At 34.6% G+C, this 21,946-nt stretch overlaps 1 protein-coding gene across 4 annotated transcripts in view; it reads right to left on the bottom strand.

Annotated features, from left to right (window-relative positions):
• Positions 1–3,583: 3,583 nt before the first annotated feature.
• Positions 3,584–21,946, bottom strand: part of LOC131670149 (radial spoke head protein 3 homolog B) — a 91,043-nt gene continuing 72,680 nt past the window's right edge. For 2 of the 4 annotated variants that reach the window (XM_058945534.1, XM_058945533.1), the window contains exons 4-9: positions 21,828–21,909; positions 21,499–21,672; positions 20,605–20,733; positions 18,069–18,272; positions 17,808–17,970; positions 3,584–3,817 (exon numbers count right to left, since the gene is read on the bottom strand). In XM_058945534.1, coding sequence (XP_058801517.1) covers positions 3,711–3,817; positions 17,808–17,970; positions 18,069–18,272; positions 20,605–20,733; positions 21,499–21,672; positions 21,828–21,909 — 859 coding nt within the window. In that variant the 3' untranslated portion in view covers positions 3,584–3,710. Of the gene's footprint in view, positions 3,818–17,807; positions 17,987–18,068; positions 18,273–20,604; positions 20,734–21,498; positions 21,673–21,827; positions 21,910–21,946 lie in introns of all 4 variants that reach the window. The other 2 variants (XM_058945535.1, XR_009302426.1) reach the window with 2 other exon arrangements.

The raw sequence follows: 21,946 nt of genomic DNA on the forward strand, positions 1-21,946 counted from the left end.
AAACTCTGAGTCGAATTACATTCTATTTGAAATATTAACGTGTGATTTCTTTTCATTGTCCAAAGTCACAATTGTGTTTGACATTAAAAGTAATTTTTGAAATCAATCCAAGGTCAACATTGTTTGTTAATTGTGATGTCGCTAATCACTGATTATTTATATTTAGTTCGTACTCTCGTGGTCTCTCGCGTTATTGAGTAAGAATTCGTTATAAATTAAATAAAGTAAATATATCTAAAATTATTTATGTTGTATAATTTTGATTTTAAAAGTGAAAATTAAATTTATATAATAAAAATATATAATTATTTAGGATGGAATTAAGGAAGGACAGGCTTTGCCCTAGTTTCTCATGATGCGAAGTGTCCCATGAGCAGAGCATAAGTCTCTCTTGGAAAAAAGGATGTGATTTAGCCCAAGTTTCTCATAGCGTGAAATGTTCTACGAGTCGAACATAAATCACAATAGGAGAAGTAAGGCTTGCTTAGGTAATCACAAGAGATAAATAACTCAAGTATAAGCCAAGTTTATTAAATCTCTAGTGTTCACTTTGCAAGGCTAGGAGAGAATACTTCCCACCTGTGCAAAATTGAGCCTATTTATATACAGATTTTAGAGCCCCATTTACGCTGGATAACCCTTTTCATGCTGTTTCCGCAAATGTGCGTTTTCTCTTGTTCACAATAAAACCGACCGCGTTAAAGAAAATTTAAATAGTGTAAAAAATACAAAATCTAATATAGATAATTTAGGCATATTTCGCAATTATCGCAAAAATTGTAATTAAAAGTTATTAACTAACAAAGTTAGTTAATTTGTTACTTTGTTAGTTAATTTACACTTTGTTAGCTAATTCAATAGTGTAAATTTTACAATAAAATAATAAAAATTTTACATAGAAAAATAACTTATCGCTTATAGACCATTTAAGAAATCCTTAAATGGTTTAATAATATTTGAATAATAATTAATTTACGTTTTTGGCCAAATCTTATAACGTAAATATAAAATCGGCTTATTAAAAATTATCAATTCTAAAAATTTTGTCAGTAAGTACAGAATTAATGCTTTCGATGAATATACTTTTTATTTTTTATTTTTTTGAAGGAAATGTTAATGGGGAACGCTTTTTACAATTTTTACAAAATTAACTTGTTAAATTAGTAGAAAAATATGATCTTGCTACAAGATTGAGAATATGCATGCAGTTATATGGAGCTCTTACATATTTCCACAAGAATGTCAGAGTTTACCTGAACAACAGATTCAATGGTAGGTGGATTGATCGTAGTGGACCATTTGCATAACCACCACGATACCCAACTTGTTTTCTGACTTTTACTTATGAAGATATTAAAAAAATGTCATTTATGAACAACCACTGATGAATCGAGAAAACATGATGAATAGGATCAGAATAATTTGTCAAAATAGATATTTTACTGTGGATAGTGGAACATTTTCATTATTGTTCGAATTATTATTCGAATACTAAATTTAGAATAATTTTGTAATATTTGTGATGAATCAATAAATCGAAAAAATAATTAAAATTCTTATAATTTATTGTTTACTTTATGATATCTATATAGTCAAGGGAGTATACTGACCCCATACACGATATTCTACTTTAACGTAAAATTTCTCTCTTTTTCCGAATCTGATATGAAAATTAAGGATTTTAACATATTTAAAAAACAATGCAGATTTTAGATTGATTTCAAAATTCACTTTCAAGCTTAAACTCATCCCAACGTCATAAAAATACGTCCCTCACAAAGTTTAGCTACTTTTGTCTCTGAAATATTTTTCGCTAAACTTCATTATTTTCAGATCATTTGGATCAAATATACATAATGAAATTAACCTCTACGCAATCGTGAAAGTTAATCAAATACCACTAATAATACGTCGTTTGAATGTAAAATTTTCCGCTTTTTCCGAATCCGGGGTCAAAAATACGTATTTCTGTTTAAAAAAACCAATATGACCTTCAATTGACTTAGAAAATGAATTTTAAGGTGTTTTTGCAGTTCACACACGTGAGAGCAAGATGGAAAAAGAGGTAAAGTAACGCGAAACTTTGGAAGGGGAACTAATCGATTTATTGAGTTAAACGGTTAAAATTGGACGGTACAATCAATTACACTGAGAGAATTATGCATTCGGAGAAGTACGTATTACAACATTTGGAACTGTTCTGTTCTGTTGGTATTCGTTGGCTCTGGTGTCGACTCACAGTATAGCGAGTCTGTGTCCCATACGGCCATCAACTGACTTGATGCGTTTGCGCGCATGATTCAAATTGGCATTTTATTTGGGTAGAACAAAGCGAAAGAAAAGAAAAGGCAAGTAAGTAAGTAAATAAATAAGTAAGTATTAAATATGTTGAGGAATGGTGAGAATAGATGAATTGATCATAGTAGAAGTAAATGTTATTAAATAGAACTGGACTGACTGCTTTGTTGATGGTGGCGTGGTCCGAAAGGTGGGGGCACTGTGGATCATCCCTACCACCGGGCCTGAGCTGTTAGCTGGCGCTAGAGGCAAGGAGAGCCGGAGAGGTGCACGAGAGGGAGCTTCGGAGACAGAACGATTTGTCCAAACAATATCAAATAATAGTTATAATAAATATAGCAGCGCAATAACAATAAAAAAAATTAGACTAGATCGTTACAAAAACATAACATGTTATAATTTTTTTCTTTTTCCATACTTTGCGATAAGGTCAACTAAAATAAATTCTGCCACAGTTACAACCGACATTAATTTACCTGATGTTTTGACTGTGTTAGAAATTCTGGAGGATTTGATTCACTAATATTCTCAAGCTCAGTTAGAGATTATTAATAATCAAAATTAATTTTTATAATCTGCCGCATTTGGCAACAGACTTTTAGTTTAAACTATTAAGTCACTAGACTAAAACCGAATCCAAAATATATCTAATTTTGAAATATATTTCACCACGTTTGCGTTCATTTCAGACATTACAGAATATAAAATATAAAAAATGAGATTGTAAATATTTTGTTATGAATAAGTAATTAAAAATGCTGAGCTCTGATAAAACTTGATTATATAAAGTTGTTTAAAATAAATAAAAAAATATGAATTTTTTATATCATAGAAACTGAAAAAGTTGTGCTACAATAAAAATATATTTTGACAAATATATATATCTGCTTATAGTTGAATATGGCTACGGAATGAAAAAATTTTCAATCATCGTATGCTAACCATGCACGACTATTCTTGAAAAGGATATATTTGTATCAAAACGTAATATGATCCTTAACACTCACTTCGATCACTGTCATCATTATATTATCCCGTGCTGTAAACAAGTTCTCTTTAAAAATAACAGGGCTTTTCTCGCTCAAGATACATAAAAAGCTAATTGCAAAGGCTTCAGTTTCGTAACTTTTCGACCATGGCGCTGTCCGAACTATCGCAAAATTAAAAAATGATATTTCTCCCTCTCAAGCGTCAGGTAAACGTTTGGTTGATTTCTTGCTAACAGTGTTTATTTAAATTACTTACTATTACGATTGTATTTCATTTTTTCATAGTTTATTAAATTTCTTCTTTTATTGAGTACAGTCGCGCAGAGTAATTCATAGTTATTTCTTTATTAGTATCAATATAGTCTTCATGGTTCATATTAACTAACGAGTGTATTTATGAGTGATTTTTTCTCGCCATAACTTCTATATACTCTGGTAATTATCTTCCAATATTTCTTGACTTTCCACAATTGTTCCTATTTCATTTTTCACTTCCTTCATAAGCCATTGCATGAAGTCTTCTTTGACATCTGTAGATTTAATGTGACTATGAAAAACATTTGTTAATTTGTTATAAAAGCTAATTGGCTACTGTTGTTTGAATTTAAATTTTCCTGATGTTCTATTGGGAATAAATAAAAATTGATATTAATAACGACTATCAGTTAAGTTGTAAACTATAAGCCAAGACTAGAAGGTACCGTACGAATACAACGGCATTTTAAGTAGAGCAAGTCAATATGCGTTATTTTATTCAAGAATAAAAAAATTCATATTCAAATGTATAAAAATTTGGAACATCAAACAATAAAGTTCAACAGATATGCACTTCCATCTTTGATATTAATAAACTAGGAAATGTGTAAAATTTGTTAATTTCTCTTGATCTGTTGATATACTCATCGCTGCTTAAAAGCTTTAGATTTAATGGTATATAACTCATTTTTATACACTTATTTGACACAATTGATATAATGTACTATAGCCTAACTCGCATATCAAATCTGTTTTTTGAAGGATATATATCTTTATACAGGAACATGATCATTTTTATAAACACAAATATTTTTTAATTTACAGCAGTAATGATTAATTTTTTATATACGAAGCAAATGGCTGATCTCTGCTCAGTCTATGAGTTTTAAATGTATATTTGTAAGATATTTATCGATTGAACATGCCTAACGAGATATAGGGATCAGTGATAAATTAACGAAAGATAGTAAAACTGATTAATAATTCAATAATTTGATTATCATTAATGATAACATATCAAAAATTGATAATCTCTATCTATTGAATATGTTATCTATCTTACGTTTGAATGTTATTTTTACAGAAATAAACGTGTGTAATCACTAGCAAAAATCACGCGCAATGTTTCTGCGCTATCACTTTCGTGATGAGGTACTTGAGTAATTTATAAATAATAGTTTTTTATCAACGTACATAAGAGTAAGCCATATAACTGTACAGTTTATACAATAGAACAAGTATTTAATTACCTAAAAGTATAAAATAGTTAATTATGTAAAGGACTATGTTTTTAGCGCGGAATTGTGTATACTCTTATATATTCTTATACAGGGTGTCCCATTTTAAAGGAACCACCCCGAAATTTTCTACGGTTGGGGTTCTACAAAAAATTTGATCAGACAAAAGTTGTTTGGGACAATGAGGGACGGTCAACCCCCTTTCTTATCCCACTGGGGTAAGTGTGAAGTTAATAATAATAATAGTAATAATAATAATAATAATAATAATTGGCGACAGCTCACTCGATCCTTCTATACGGCGCGAAAATATGGGCAGAGTCCCTGAAGACAAAGAAATACTGTAAGTCGATGATGATGGTACAGAAACAGGGCGCACTGCGAATCGCTTGCTCCTACCGGACAGTCTCTGCGCAGGCTGTTTTGGTGGTGGCTGACGTAATACCCGTGGATCTTCTGGCCTTTGAACGCAAAAGGATCTACGGGAGCAGCGCGGACATAGGACGAAAGAATGCGACAATCGCTGAGCGCGACAGGACAATTGACATTTGGTAAGGCCGATTGACAGAGGAACGAGGTGGTAACTGGACGAGATGATTGATACGGGACTTGAGGCTGTGGCTCGGAAGGAAATTTGGTGATGTAAATTTCTACGTCACCCAGCTCTTGACGGGCCACGGGTACTTCCGACGGTACCTTTACAATATGAACAGACTACGAACACCCGACTGTAAGTACTGTGGACACAAACGAGACGACGCGGAACACACGTTTTTCGCGTGTGACCGCTGGACAAGACTCAGACAGGAACTGGAAGAAACGGTCGGCAGCATCACCCCCGATAACATCGTGGCTCTGATGTTGCGTGAACCCGAATGGTGGCGCTTAGTCGCTATCTATACGGAAACTATACTGAGACGTAAGAACGCGGACGGCTGCTTGACAGATGACTGAGCAGACGAAGTGACGTGACGTAACGAGATACGGAGGAACGACACGAACGGACGAACACAGACAGAACCTCCAGTCAGAACTAATATTAATATAGGCCCTAGCTGGGGGGAAGGACACCAAGGAGATAGCGGTTTAGTAGCTAGGCCTATTTTTTTTCGGGGAGTCCCACATAACCCCTCAGTCAGAAAGACTAAGGGGAATCCGCAAAAAGGATTCCGCAACTCTTTGTAAAAAAAACAATAATAATAATAATAATAATAATAATAATAATGATAATAATAACCCAATACCCAAGATAAATAAAAGTTCTATTATCAAGGTCATTTTTTATTTAATCATTACGTGTGTTCGTGCCACAATCTAATCAATGTATGCAATCTAACCAATGTATGCAAAGAGGGAGAATCCAGTCTATCTAGGCAAGGTGAGAATGCTGAGTCGATCAAGATAAGACGTTGGCTACCCAGCCAATGAAGGCAAGGTATTAATTACCCAGCCAATTAAGGCAAGGTGGAAATGCCAAGCCAATGAAGACAAGACGATGACTACAGATAAAGTTATGATGAAGGTTGTAACACAAACATTTATCTCATAAAATGTTCAAAAATGCCGCCGTTCAAATTTATACAGTGTTGAATTCTACGTTCGAAGTTTTCAACTGTGGACAACAAAACGTTACGCGGGATAGCTCTACAAGCTTGTATGATGCGTTGCATCATATCTTGCCGTGTTGTTGGTTGCTGTGCATAAACAACACTTTTCGAATAGCCCCATAAAATGAAATCTGGACTTGTTAGATCTGGTGATCTTGGACACCACTCAGTAATGTCACTACCAATGCTTATTCGTCGTTTTCGATATCGTTGGTTCAAGAAGTGACGAACTATTAGAGAGCATTACAATTATTGATAATACGGTGCACCGTCCTGTTGAAGCCATAATTGTCGTCTTCTTTCCAAGTCCACATCTTCCAATAATTCTGGTAATTCATTTGGCAGGAAATTAAAATATGCTGCGCCATTGACATTCCCATCGAAAAAATAAGGTCCTATCAGATAACCATTTATTATACCGCACCAAACTACGAGGCTCCATCTATGCTGATTATTAACATGACGTACCCAATGAGGGTTTTGGATAGACCAATAATGACTATTATGGCGATTGAGTTTCCCATTACTATGAAATGTAGCTTCGTCCGAAAACATTACGTATCTGAAAAATTCAGGATCTTCACGAATCCTTGCTTGTGCCCAATTGTAGAATTCGAGTCTGCAGCGGAGATCATCTGGCATCAAAGCTTGAGTCAAAGTTATGTGATACGGATGAAATCTATGAAGCCGCAAAATTTTACCGGTTGTTGTTCCTGGGATTCCAGTACATCTCTGAATTTCACGCAAATGAAATTTGATATGATGATCCAAATAAACCATTGCCAAAACAACGAGAATTCGTGGATCATCGTTGTTCTGTTTCATAATACGACGACGTTTTCGGCGTATTCGTGGTCGACGTCTCTCTCTTCGTTCAATGATTCGGATTCTTAAGTGGATTGGTCACCGAAGTCTCCCTGCGCAATGTTGACGGTCAAAGCTGATATCGTGCTGCAGCAAGATATTACCGTCTAGTTATTGGGTTGGGGGAGCAAGATATCATCAGCAAGTTATTGGGTTATTACAATTAAACTTACCCTTGCCCGATCATCCCTGTGCATAGATGAAGAAAATAATAAATTTGACCTCTACATGACCTTAGGGGGGGCGGTTAACCGCACCCCACACATAATACCTTATCTGAACGTAGAATTTCTTGCTCTTTCCGAATCCGGGATCAAAATTATAGGTTTCTATTCAAAAAATGACTTAGACCTTCAAATGGCCTTGAAAATAAATCTCAAGGTCAAATCTGATTTCTGTGAAAGGTGTCCCTCATTGTCCCAAACAACTTTTCTCTGAACAATTTTTTTGTAGAACGCCAACCGTAGAAAATTTCGAGGTGGTACTTTTAAAATGGGACACCCTGTATATTCTTGCATTTTCGAATCAAAATTTACGTTCCATGCGTACGGGTACGCTCAGTTGAAATACGTTTGGAAGATGACTCATATACGAGTATAATGTTTCCCCTCTCCAACCTCCTCTAGCGTAATAGACATTATTACAGAGAAGAAGGTCCTCACGCGTATGAGACCCTCTTACCATTGAGCGTCCTCTGTATGGAAAAACCCGAATACGGCCATCCACAGTAGAAAAAACTAAAATCTAATAAATAGTAATTCTCTCATCTCAAATAAGTTACCATATAAGAATTACTTGGAAAAGTAACCTAATCTATCCTGATTAATCTATATTTATTACTGCAAAATATCTCTACGTAAAACCAACAAAGCTTTGTAGGTAAAAATAGAATCGGGTTACTATTTAGTAGGGTTGTAATAATTTTCTCAAGAGTAACCGACAATTAATAGGCTCATTCTCTTACGTCAATGAAAAATTATTATATATAAATTATAACGATAAATCAAATAGTTAAAACCGGAGTCATCCGTAAAATTATTGATGAGGTGGATATGATAGGCGTGAACGTTTCCACTAAATAATAAACTGGACGTGTATATTAATCGCGCGTGAAACTAAAGTTGAAATAAGGATCAGCGGCAGATAAAATTGAGTGACAGACGCTTAATTTTAACATACTTTATTAGTAAATGAAACATCTGTATATCTTAGTCTGCCCGGTCACGTCACTCTTGCGAGAATATCAACTTAAGAAAATGGTGAAGTACAGTGTAAAATGACCACAAAATGTGTTACTAGCAATCTGCTCAATAACCTCCCTTTTTGAACTTGACGAATGCAGCTGACCGTAATGCCTGACACGAGGGCTAAAAAACTGCTTGACCGCATACGCGTGAATATAATGCCCGAACATATAAGAAACAAGAGAGAGAGAGAGAGAGAGAGAGAGAGAGAGAGAGAGAGAGAGAGAGCGTGAAAGAGAGAAATATAGCATCGGCTGTCTGCGCCTTGGCAATCGTTTTTAGCTGTTGTCTCATCTGCTAGCGTTTGCCAATGATACTGCTGTTGTTGTTCTGCTGTTGACCATTGCTGTTACCGCTTGAACAGCCATATGTTCCGGCAACATGGATCCTTGTCAGATAATATGTCGTGGACAAATATGCTTCATGGTTTAGTTCAGAGCCTATGGGTTTCTCGTTCGTAAGCGTAATGCAATACATAGGCGCTACAAACGTAATAGGTGTATTGCGCTTTTAGATGTGTTTCTTTAGTTTAGCAATGAGACTGAAGAGCGTATGGAAAGCAAGCGTCATTTCACTTGAGACGATTGAGAACGTAATGGGCGCCATATTAACTATGAGTTACAATGATTGTGCTTATAAGTCTATTAATTACAATAACGTTCGTGCGATATCTTATTTCTTTTCATAAGTCGGTGGAGTAGACAGAATCCATCAGGGATTGATCGTAAAAGTTCTCCTTGTGATAAATACTAACTTGGTGGCCGTGTCTAATTTCTTTTTCTCCCTGAGTATCTCCCTGCTATCTAAAAATAAAAACATCTGATAGCCCTTAAAAAGTATAGCACACCATAGATCTCATCAAACTAGCAATCCAATGGCGCTGCTCTGCCTCGTGTTAAAAATATTTAAGAAGTTAGTCCAGACCAGATCATAGAGTATCTTCACAAGAACGATTTCCTTAACCTTCTCTAGATTAATTTCAGGAAACATCATAGTACACAAACAGCGCTGATTAAGCTAACTAATGACATTTACTTGGCCGTTGACACTAAGAAAATGACGTCACTGTTATTACATAGACCGATAAAGAACCTAGAAAACATATCCATTGTCCCTAAGTTTTCGATGAGCTGATTCCGAATTTGGCTTCAGAATCGACTCATTACTCTAGATTTTTGAGATATACAAGAGGAAATCTAAAAGTGCAAAAAATATACTTGTTATCACTTTTCAAGGTTATGTAACATAGTGAATACATTTTTTTCAAAAACTAAATGTATCACCTAAAAGTAGAAGTCTTATTCTTCAAAATCTTTCTTTCTAATTTAAAAAATATACATTTTTCTTCAAGTTATTGTTAATTGAAAATTATTATCTCAGTTGATTTCTTACAACATGATCTCATTGAACAAATGATTAGGAAGTACATCATACTATGATTCTGTTTATGAGGATGCTGAACGCATATAAACCGTTAATCTTTGACGAAGGCTGTTCATTGGTTGTCTTTTCTGACCTCAAAGTATACAAATTTTATCTATGCTAAGGTTCTTAGTTAATAGACCTCATAAGCTGTAGTATCTAATAAGCGATTAAGGTACGGATTATTCGTACATATAATAACAAAGTAACCACGCATGCCATATTTCAAGAACACTAAGGGCTGCTAACCTAATTCCTCAAGTAGCGGAACCCTGAAGTCTTAACTCCAATAATGCTAAGGATTGTGTGCCTTCAACCCCAGATAGGTGAAACCCAATAACGCTAAGGGCTGTGAGTCTTAAACCATAGATAGGTTTACCCTAATAATATTGAGGGATGTGAATCTTAAATCCCAGACAGGTTAATCTTCATAACACTGAAGGCTGTGACCCTTAAACCCCAGGCAGATTAATCCCTATAATTATAATGGCTGCGGCCTTTGAATCCTAGATTTTTAAAGATCAACTCTTTAATCTAAGTACATATAACCAATTAATAAAATAACGGTCATAATAATTCAATAACCTAATAACCCAATGAATCCTTAAGCCAACCCGATATCAAGCGTTCGGTTAACCTTGAGCATTAACTCCCAAGAGCCCATTTAATCCTGCGTCAGTTCGAGTAAGATTTAATTGAAGATCTTCTTTGTGATTTCTAATTTTTTGCATGTTGGGTTGATAAATAACTGTTATTGAAATGAATACTTTCCGTGTTAGAGATCGTGCTTGACCGTTGGACTAACGGATAAGTTTCCTTTCTGAAGTTTTATTTCGTTCTACACCAGTTGGAGCTGCAACGTGAGAAAGAACTGTCACCTTCTTATTAATGTATGATATCCGTATTAGAGATTGTGCTTGCGCGGTGGACTAACGCATAAATTTAGAAAAAAATATTAAGGATTCCATGTATAAATAAAATAGAGAGTTTTAGTTCTGTTTGTGGAAAGCTTGATGTTTCTCGGTGTCGACAAAAAATAAATGATAACATCAAAAAATTGTTTGTTGCTTGTTATAAGACACCAATAAAAAATTTTGAAAAACCATGGGCTCCTAAATTTGTATGTGATGTTTGTTGGAGAGCTTTAAATAACTGGCCAAGTATTAAGAATGAAGTAGTTTTTACACAAATAGTTTGACACGAGCCTGTAAATTGTATTGATGACTGTTACTTTTGTAAATGTTATCTGACAGGTTTTAACCATATCGATAGTCTCTGTGGTATATCCTAAAGTCTAAAGTGTAATGTCAGCCCAGTATGGAAAAATCAAAAGACTTGAAAATTCTGGTCCAGAAACTGAAAGACTTCAAACAGTAAAATCTGAGCAAGAAAGTGATAATGATGAAATAGAAGAAAATACTTATTTGAATGATAGCAAGTCTAAACTTTTTAATTAAAACGATTTAGATGACTTAATTCATGATTTAAATCTACCTAAAGACACAGCAGAGTAGCTTGCTTTACAATTTAGTGAGGGAAATCTTGTAGTATCTAGGACAAAAATGACTTTTTATAGAAATAGAGATGAGAAGTTTCAAAAGTGATCCATATGTATAACACAGAAGAAGATTATAAACCAGAAAACTAATGACTATTTAGATTTCTCATTACAATGTTTCATAATCGAAATAAATATGCGGTTATCCTTGTTCGAATGCTCATAAAAGATGATCCCGTCGATTACCTTCCCGAAATTATTGAAGCATATAGCGAAGAAATAGATGACAGATTGTTTTACTAAGGCATAAAACAGAAAGAAAAACATTATCAAGGTAGATGGGAAGAAAAAATAATGGCAGATTTATTGTTGGGTTTTACAAGGACATAATTTATTAACTAAAGATCAGCGCAAATTTCTTAAACAATTATATTTAAAGGAAAATGAAAACACAGTCGTAAGAAGACAAAAGCAAGGCTAAAAAATACTATGAGATTTCGGAACAGATAGATGAAAAATATCGTATTTTTAAGTTAATTGTAGATTATAGATTCAAGGTTCATCTATCTGGGATTAAAGAGTTGTAGACCTGAGCGTTATTGGAGTTAACCTATTTGGAGTTTAACACTCGCAACCCTTAGCGTTATTGGGGTTAACCTGTATGGGGTTTAAGACTCACAGTCCTTAGTGTTATGGGATTTGAGATTTCAGAGCTAAGCTGTTTGAGGATTTGAAGTTATCAATTCTTAATGTTTTTCGAGTGTGGTATGCATAGTTACTTTGTCATTATACGAGAAGTATTCAAAAAGTAAGGTGACTTTTCAAATTTCACGGGCAACGTACTTTCGATTATTGATTTTTTTGTTTTGTTATGTTGGTACACTCTTCCCGAACATCTTTACCAAGTATAGCATTTTTTGCTTGGTTGTGAGAGGCGTAAAGGTTATAAGTGTTTTGCGTGCTCGGCGATTTCTTGCCATCGAAAAATATGGATCAAAGGATTTGCATCAAATTTTGTGTAAAAAATAAAATAAAGTGCTCCGAAACACTTGAAATGTTGACGGTGGCATACAGTGAAACTGTTCTGAATAAAAAAAATGTTTACAAGTGGTACAAACTCTTCCAAGATAGCCGGGAAGATGCCAATGACGAGCCTCGCTCTGAACGCCCAAGCACGTTAACAACTGATGAAAACGTTCAAGCAGTGAAGAAAATTGTTCTGGAAAATCGTCGAATCACTATCAGAGAAGTTGCTGAGGATGTTAGTATATAGCTTGGCTCGTGCCATGAAATTTTTTCTAACGTTTTGGGCATGAGACGTGTGTCAGCGAAGTTTGTTCCGAAATTGCTAAATTTTGACCAAAAGAACCGTCGTATGAGCATCGCTCAAGAACTGTTGAATGACGTCAACGACGACCCAGATTTACTCAAAAGGGTCATAATTGGTGACGAATCATGGGTATATGGTTATGATATATAAACCAAAGTCCAATCGTCCCAATGAAAGAGCCCAGATGAGCCAAGACCGAAAAAAGCACGCCAAGTTCGATCAAATGTCAAAGTTTTGCTCACTGTTTTCTTCGATTACCATGGCGTGGTGTATCAGGAATTCTTACCATATGGACGTACGGTCAATAAACAGTATTATCTTGAAGTTATGCGCCGTTTGCGAGAAGCAATACGAAGAAAACGCCCAGAATTGTGGAAAAACAATTCATGGCTTTTGCATCACGATAATGCCTCTGCTCACTCATCTTTGCTTGTGAGAGATTTTTTGGCCAAAAACAACACCACAATCATGCCTCAGCCACCATATTCACCGGATTTGGCCCCATGTGACTTTTTCTTGTTCCCAAAACTAAAGAGACCTATGAAAGGACGGAGATTTGCAACGATTGGGTTATTAATTGCGAAAAACCGTTGGCATAAGTGTATTGTATCTGAGGGGGATTACTTTGAAGGGGACAACATAAATATTGATAAATAAATAAATATTTTTTCTTAAAAATACAAAGTCACCTTACTTTTTGAACACACCTCGTATATATATATATATATATATATATATATATATATATATATATATATATGAATAATCCATACTCAATATTACAGCTTATAAGGTACAATAACTGAAAATCTTGTATACTTTGAGGTTAGATAGGACGATTAATGGACGGCCTTCGCCAAAGATTGATGATTTATACGCGTTCAACATCCTCATAAATAGATTCATAGTATGGTGTACTGCCTAATCATTTGTTCAATGAGATCATGGTGTAAAAAATTGGTTAGGATAGCAATTTTCAATTAGCGATAACTTGAAGAAAAATGAATATTTTTGAAATCAGTGAGAAATATTTTGAAGGATAAGACTTCTACTTTTAGGTAATACATTCAGTTTTTGAAAAAAAAATTTTTCGCTATGCTACTGTGACAGCGGGCCATATTATCAAAATTTTCAAAATTTCAAAGGAATAATTTTTCCTAGTATTAAGACCAACGGCAGAGTTGAAACCATTTCCCATGAGCTGGGGGAACGGACTCAAGTGTCGCAGAAAAATTCTCCTTGATAATCTCCAAACGGCAATAAAGTCTATAGTCCAAATATATGTAAGCGTGCATTCCTTTTTTTATTACGCTCTTCCGCCCCTCGCGCCCTCGCACTTACATACGAAGTGCATACAGCCTCCGAACACGTGGGCACCGAGATGCCGATAAGAGAAGGGCCATAAAATCGCGTCTGCATCCTGTTCACATCATGACTAACGAATTTTTCCCTTTCCAACTAGAAATTAGGCATTAGAAATTATGTAATAATTTTTTTTTTAATTTGAATATTTTTACTTCAATAATATATCAGAAATAATTTTAGCCTCTCGAAACCTCTTATCGAGTTTTCGCTTTGGAGCTTAGTTTTAAGCAGAAAATAAGAAAATACAAAAAAATACGTTAATTTTAACGAATATAATGTTACTGAAAAAACTTTTATTATAAGAAATTAATCTACACAGCGTAACGTGCGAGATAATAAGCGTCGCTCTATTTTTATAAATTTTATTATTACATAATTATTGATAACTGTATTTTGTGGCGAATTGAATTATAATGTTGATTGTTAATATAAGTAGTGTATAAGCTATGTATTGGTCGATTATGTTTTCTCCGACTTCAGTTAATTAACAATTACGAAATTTTAAACTAATCTTGTCTGCGAATGATACTTGAAGAGCAATCTCACGAGCTAAGGCCTGTACCCTTGCGTCCGCGCTCCCGATTTTCTCCACGCCCCCGCTTCAATCAGGGCCCGAAAATCCAGCGAGGAAAATCAGAAGAAACAAACGGACCAATTAACACATCACTGCTTGCTCCACTCCTCCCGAAACCGAGAGGCTGAGAGTGAGACTCATCAACCATCATTCAACCATCTGATATAAAAAGGGCTGCATAAGACCCAAAGGGCAGTCGTCGTCGTAGTTGTTGTTGTCGGAGTTAGAGTTATTGCAGTTCAAGTTGTAAGAGAAATATTGAAGTGTAAGAAAAATATTGAATACCAGTGCTGAAGGAAACATAGGAATCAACACCAAGAAGTCAGATCCCAAACAAGAGTCAAGCAGCCAAGCAGACAAGAAGCGAATCAAAAAGCCAAGCAGCCAAGAAGTCCAAAAAGTGAAACGAATAAAATCGACTAATACAGAATTAGGAGCCGTAAGTTAAAAAGTGACAAGTTTCAATAAAAGAGTAAGCAAATAAAATTTTTAATTTTTTAGTAACCTATCTATCTCTCCTCTCTCTTATAAATAGCTCGCAATCCAAAAATTCTTCCCTTTACCGTATTTGGAGACTACTTTTGATAGGCTCCAAATACAATTTATTAGAAAAAACGGGTTCTACTATTGATAGGACTCAGGATACTTCGCGCTCTCGGATTACAACTATCGATTGGAATCCAAGAGCAGAAGTATAGGTTTAGTGACACTGTCCCCCTCGGTATTATTAATTTTCGATTAGTGATCCCGCTAGCTTATGCGAGAAATCGCAGGCTAGCCACAATAGAACCCTGAGAGTACGCCAAGCCTCAGGTGCACCTGAGACGTGTCGTTGCTACGACGTCACACTACATAACCTTCAAAAGTGCTTAAAAGTGTGTTTCTCACACTTTGAAGTTAGAATATTTTGGAAATCTAGGGTGATGGTTCAATTCTGAAGCCAGATTTGGAATCAGCGCATCGAAAACTTTCTGGAACATAGGGTTTGCTTTCTGGGATTTTCCATTTTTTAAATTTTGTTGGCCTGTCCAAATTATTATACAAGCTTTATTTTATGAGGTTTTTGAGGGCGGCATTCCTGTGGATTATATCATACTTGTAGAGTTGTACACCAAAAGGCACCAATAAGAATCGTGACTAAAATTAGTTGGAGACCGACCTGGGAATATCACAGTGCTGTGTTCTTGCCGTAAGCTTGGAGTAAAGATGGCACCCAAAAAAAGAGAGACTGAACAGCAAGCTTCTTTATTTCTATACTGCTTCGTCAGATGATCAAGCTTCCGACGGATACATACTTACTCTTCTCTGACCACTATTCTTTTGCTCGGATATACTACTGTTTCCACTTAGAAACAATCGCACCACACGATAATAATTAGATGGAGAGAGCAAGCGAACAAAAACCAAGGATAAGTTGAGCGAAAACACAGGCATTGTATTACCGGTCAAAGTTATGTTAATTGTCTTTTCATCGAGTGCTGCCCTTTCCTTCTACTTCACGTATGCTTACCTATTCTGAGTGCTTCCGAATTTTTCGTCAATTCTTTCTCTCACAGCCGCGCTTACTGTGCTCTATCGCAGTCGCTCTTTGATATATGCGTATGTATGCTTTGTGCTAGGTACTTAAATGATCCTTCTGATTTAGTAGCTGAATGGTTAGGTTTTCCTTACCTATAACACAGTTTCCTCTCAATATCATTTTTCGAACAATCTAATGTCATGTTTCCGTATATCAAATACGTGTAGCATCTTGTAGCTATTTTCTTTTCTCGTACACAAATGTTAGTCCATCCTACAGTGACCTCGTCCGGTTTTAGTAATTTTCGGGTGGTCATAGCTCTTGGCACATTTACGACTGCTATTCTTGTTTTCTTTGGTCCTGTTCTGAAATTTTTCACCCCCAGCTGCTCTAGTATAATATCTTCAAGGACTGTGATGATGGCTTGCTGCACTTTGTCTTTCATAATTTCGGCTTCGAGATATCTAATCTTAAGTGTGACCATTGGCACTAGAGCCTTTACAGGTAGTTGATTATCAACTATCGTTAATAGAGCACTGCAAACTTCCTTCAGTTTGGAGCTTTTCATCAGCTCGGGTAACAGATTTCAATTTCTGGTTTCTTGCATCTTCTCCGTCTTTTGTCTCAATAGTTTCAGTATTTCAGCGTAGCTTATGTCACTGTCATTGTCTTCTTTATGAAAATCGGTTTTGCTTTCGTCTTTAGAAGGTTTATTTATCCTGATGGCGTTCCCACCAGTGTTAATTCACGACATATCGATTGTCTTTTTGCGCCCCCTTCTCGTTTCCGGGCTACTTTGCAATACTTGATGTTTTGACAGAGCTTGGATTATTTATCTATCTATCCATCTATCTCATTTTATAACGTTAGAATCGACATGCTAGGCCAGATTTGTGTTATGGATTTCTGATTATTTTTCTGTCGAAGGATAAATAAGTCCTACGCTAATAAAACTTAGATATGTTCTCTGTTTCATGTGGCCACTTTTACTCGTTTTTCACATTTTATCTCTTTATTTTTTCATCAAACGGTATCTTTGCTTACTTAGTGCAAGTGTGCACTGTACATTTTTTCATGATTGTACTTTTGCACATCATTTCCAACTCGTTCTTGGAACTACATCTTGGCACACCAGCCGGCGTGTAATTACCGAGGCAACGATAAGATGCAGTTTTACGAGAAAGAATCTTGCACTGAAGGAGTCAGTGGAAGTGCGTTATTAAATATACAGGCACTCGAATTATCTATCTAGAATAATATAGCGCAATAATATATAACGCATCATCTACAATTCTTTTCTCACTAATTTTTTTGCTCTCTCTCTCTCTCTCTCAATTATATAATTTCTCTTTAATTCATTGTAAAAGTCAATCTTCTTTTTATTAGTAATATTTGTAATAAAAAAATATTCTTCACAAATTAAAAGTTTGACTGCCGATGTGAAATAGGATAAATTTTGTTGCAATATGGAATTTTATAATGTTCAAGTGATTTCCAGCCTTAAATTATAGTTTACATCTTATCTATCATTAAACAGTATTATTCCGTGTTTTTAGTATCTAATGATATTAGGGAGTTTAATTCAAAGCCATAAAATTAATTACCTGCTTTTATTTCATCAAGTAAGAAGCCAGAAATTTTTAGTCCTTCCAGAACTGTTGGAAGAAGCTCAGCAATGTAACCTGTTAGAAGAACAGCGGCTGCTATGCGCTCTTCAGTTTCCTGTCGCGTTTTTAGCGCTTTTCCGCATTGTCTCACTCTTCGGTTCTACAATTTTAATAAACTAATAAGTACATAAGTAAATAAATATTTCAATCGATTGGTTCGATGAAACAACAAGTTTAATATAAGTAAATTTATCTCACCTTTTCATCTCGAAGACGTCTGTCCTGTTCTTCGAGTCGCTCTTCCTCAGCTTTGTCTGATACCCGAAGATCCAGGAATTTTTTTTGTTGCTCTCGCAATAAAGCCATTTCTTCTTCTTCGAGTACTTCAATCAAAGCTTGTTCAATGGTTTTACCGACCAAAACCTCAAGAATAGGTTGCACTTCCACATCGTAGTCAAACAACTAATGGGATATAATGATTTTCAGCTTCAATAAATATCCACACTTCAATCCTTTTTTTGTATTTTTATCTTACCATTAACACAGGTCTGCATGGTTTCGTTATAGAATAGCTGAAAATCATTTCCATAGTAATTTTTAATGTAGAAATTGAATATCAACTCACAATTGCTCCATCACATCAAATTTTTGAGTAATTCTAACCTAAAAGTGTAACAAACGCGGTTTTTCAATTTACTTAAGCACCAATAAGTTCGTGAATTTTTATTTTTGAAATCTAATAAAATCAACAAAAAGGACCACTTTTATAGCTTTCTATTTAACTATTTACATTTAAGTTTTGAATTTTTCTAACCGCAATTATGGCTGATTGAAAAAAATTTGCAGGTTTCGTAATAATCAATGTATTGTAAAAAGAAAAAATAATAGGATCTGAAATTCGTTTTTACATTGTAATTTCTGATGAACGAAGAATTATATAGAATGATCAGTGATCATAGTTAGGGCATTGACAAATTTTGTTTCCTATCATTTTTTTCGTTCATATATCGGTTAATGCGAAAACTGCAATTTTTTTTTCAATCGATAACGCCAGTAAGAAAAATTCAAATCATAAATGTACGAGGTGTGTTCAAAAAGTAAGGTGACTTTTCAAATTTCACGGGCAACGTACTTTCGATTATCGATTTTTTGTTTTGTTATGTTGGTACACTCTTCCCGAACATCTGTACCAAGTTCCAAGTATATAGCATTTTTTGTTTGGTTGTGAGAGGCGTAAAGGTTATAAGTGTTTTGCGTGCTCGGCGATTTCTTGCCATCGAAAAATATGGATCAAAGGATTTGCATCAAATTTTGTGTAAAAAATAAAATAAAGTGCTCCGAAACACTTGAAATGTTGACGGTGGCATACGGTGAAACTGTTCTGAGTAAAGAAATGTTTACAAGTGGTACAAACTCTTCCAAGATAGCCGGGAAGATGCCGATGACGAGCCTCGCTCTGGACGCCCAAGCACGTTAACAACTGATGAAAACGTTCAAGCAGTGAAGAAAATTGTTCTGGAAAATCGTCGAATCACTATCAGAGAAGTTGCTGAGGATGTTAGTATATCGCTTGGCTCGTGCCATGAAATTTTTTCTAACGTTTTGGGCATGAGACGTGTGTCAGCAAAGTTTGTTCCGAAATTGCTAAATTTTGACCAAAAGAATCGTCGCATCATGAGCATCGCTCAAGAACTGTTGAATGACGTCAACGACGACCCAGATTTACTCAAAAGGGTCATAACTGGTGACGAATCATGGGTATATGGTTATGATATCGAAACCAAAGTCCAATCGTCCCAATGGAAGAGCCCAGATGAGCCAAGACCGAAAAAAGCACGCCAAGTTCGATCAAATGTCAAAGTTTTGCTCACTGTTTTCTTCGATTACCATGGCGTGGTGCATCAGGAGTTCTTACCATATGGACGTACGGTCAATAAACAGTATTATCTTGAAGTTATGCGCCGTTTGCGAGAAGCAATACGAAGAAAACGCCCAGAATTGTGGAAAAACAATTCATGGCTTTTGCATCACGATAATGCCTCTGCTCACTCATCTTTGCTTGTGAGAGATTTTTTGGCCAAAAACAACACCACAATCATGCCTCAGCCACCATATTCACCGGATTTGGCCCCATGTTACTTTTTATTGTTCCTAAAACTAAAGAGACCTATGAAAGGACGGAGATTTGCAACGATTGAAGAGATAAAGACTGCATCACTGGAAGAGCTCAAGGCTATACCGAAAAGTGCTTATGAGAAGTGCTTTGAGGATTGGAAAAACCGTTGGCATAAGTGTATTGTATCTAAGGGGGATTACTTTGAAGGGGCAACATAAATATTGATAAATAAATAAATATTTTTTCTTAAAAATACAAAGTCACCTTACTTTTTGAACACACCTCGTAAATACTTAAACGAAAAGTATAGTATTACATATTTTGGTAGTTTTATCATATTTGCAAATTATTAAAAATTTGTGGATTTATTAGTGCTCAAATAAAGTAAAACACTAGGATTTTCGCACCTTTCAGTTCGGATGACTTAAAACCTGACTTAATGGAGGAAGTCTGAGTCCAAATTTCATTTCTTATTGAAAATTTACTTCAGAAATAACTATCAATATTTCTATAAAAATTATAACCACATATTTTGCAGATCTGTGTAATTATTTTGATTATTATTTCAATTATTAATCATTACTCTATATAAAAATAGTTACATAAAAATAACTTTTTTAGGAAATTTTTTCATATTTTTATTTTTATTTTTATTCTTCATTTTTATTCGTAACTTACATCTCCGGGTTCTATTTGCGTGGTTGCATCTATTCCTTTTTTTGATTGACAAAAAGGTAGAGTCGCTGGTCTATCCAAAAAATAATCCGTCTGTGATCCGATTTCGATTTCATCAGGTTTTCTAAATAACTAAAATAAAATGATATAGATTCAAAAAGAAATATTTTATATTACGGCATTAAATACTAATAAACGATTATAAAGAGACAATAAAGGACCTCAATAAATGCAATATTAATGTTGATTGAATAAATATATTTCGTATTCACATGAGACATACTCTGTAAATCGATATATTTCAAGGTCAGCATGATTTCCTCAATATCATAAAATTTAACGCATTTTTGAATAACTAAAGCCTTATATGTATGTGTTACCGTGGCAGACTTCCATGCAAAATTTATTTTTATGTTTAATATTTAATTTTATTTTCAGATTTTACTTGTTAACCTCACATTCTAATCTTGAGAAATTTCTAATGACTGTTATAATTTAGAATTTTGCAATCCTATTTATGGTGTTTCAAAACATATTTAAAAAATTTTTGATTCAGAGAAAGGAATATTTTTTATGAATTCGAACAAAATGTAACATTTTTTAAAACAAAAAAGACAATTCAAACTTTTTATTATAAACTTAATTTACGAATATTGTTAAATAAAATATTAATTTCTGAATATTTCCATCTATGAAAAACGCAGAAGTAGCGGTTTTAAACCAGGATAATAGGAAAATAACATATATTAAACATACGATTTATAACGTAATCTTGATGTATATAATATGCAATTATTTCAATACGGTTTAATTAGTGAAACTAGAATTTTCATATTATTTTTTATAAACAATAAATTAATGTGGATTCTCCAAACAGCCTTCTATCTAATAATATACCTCTTCGAGGAGAAATTCCGTTTGTACTGGTTCGTGCTTTCTGTTCATTATTTGCGGTGGTGTACTAATACGCACCAGTGTGGTTTTTGTTTTCTGAACCTGACATCGCTTTTGTATTAACTGACGTTTCCGAGCTTCAGCCTGTCTTGATGTTTGATATCGATCACCGTTGACCTACAATTATCAACATAAATTTCATATTGATCATTAATGAACAGTATTTAGTTTTATCGATATTTTACACAATTTTTTTATACTTTTTCGCCAGTATTAAGTGGATACCATTAGTAAATAAAATCTACTGTAGAAACTGAATAAAAAATACGTACAAGTGGTGTGGATACCGCAAATATACTATCACGAGCGATTCGACGATCAAACATAAGATTTCCAAATGGAGAAGGTTGATCCCTGTTAGAATAATATAAGATTAATAACAGTTGCATAA

This window comes from Phymastichus coffea, unplaced genomic scaffold, assembly GCF_024137745.1.
Source record: "Phymastichus coffea isolate CEN01 unplaced genomic scaffold, Cenicafe_Pcof_1.1 PCOF00101, whole genome shotgun sequence".
NCBI lineage: Eukaryota > Metazoa > Arthropoda > Insecta > Hymenoptera > Eulophidae > Phymastichus > Phymastichus coffea.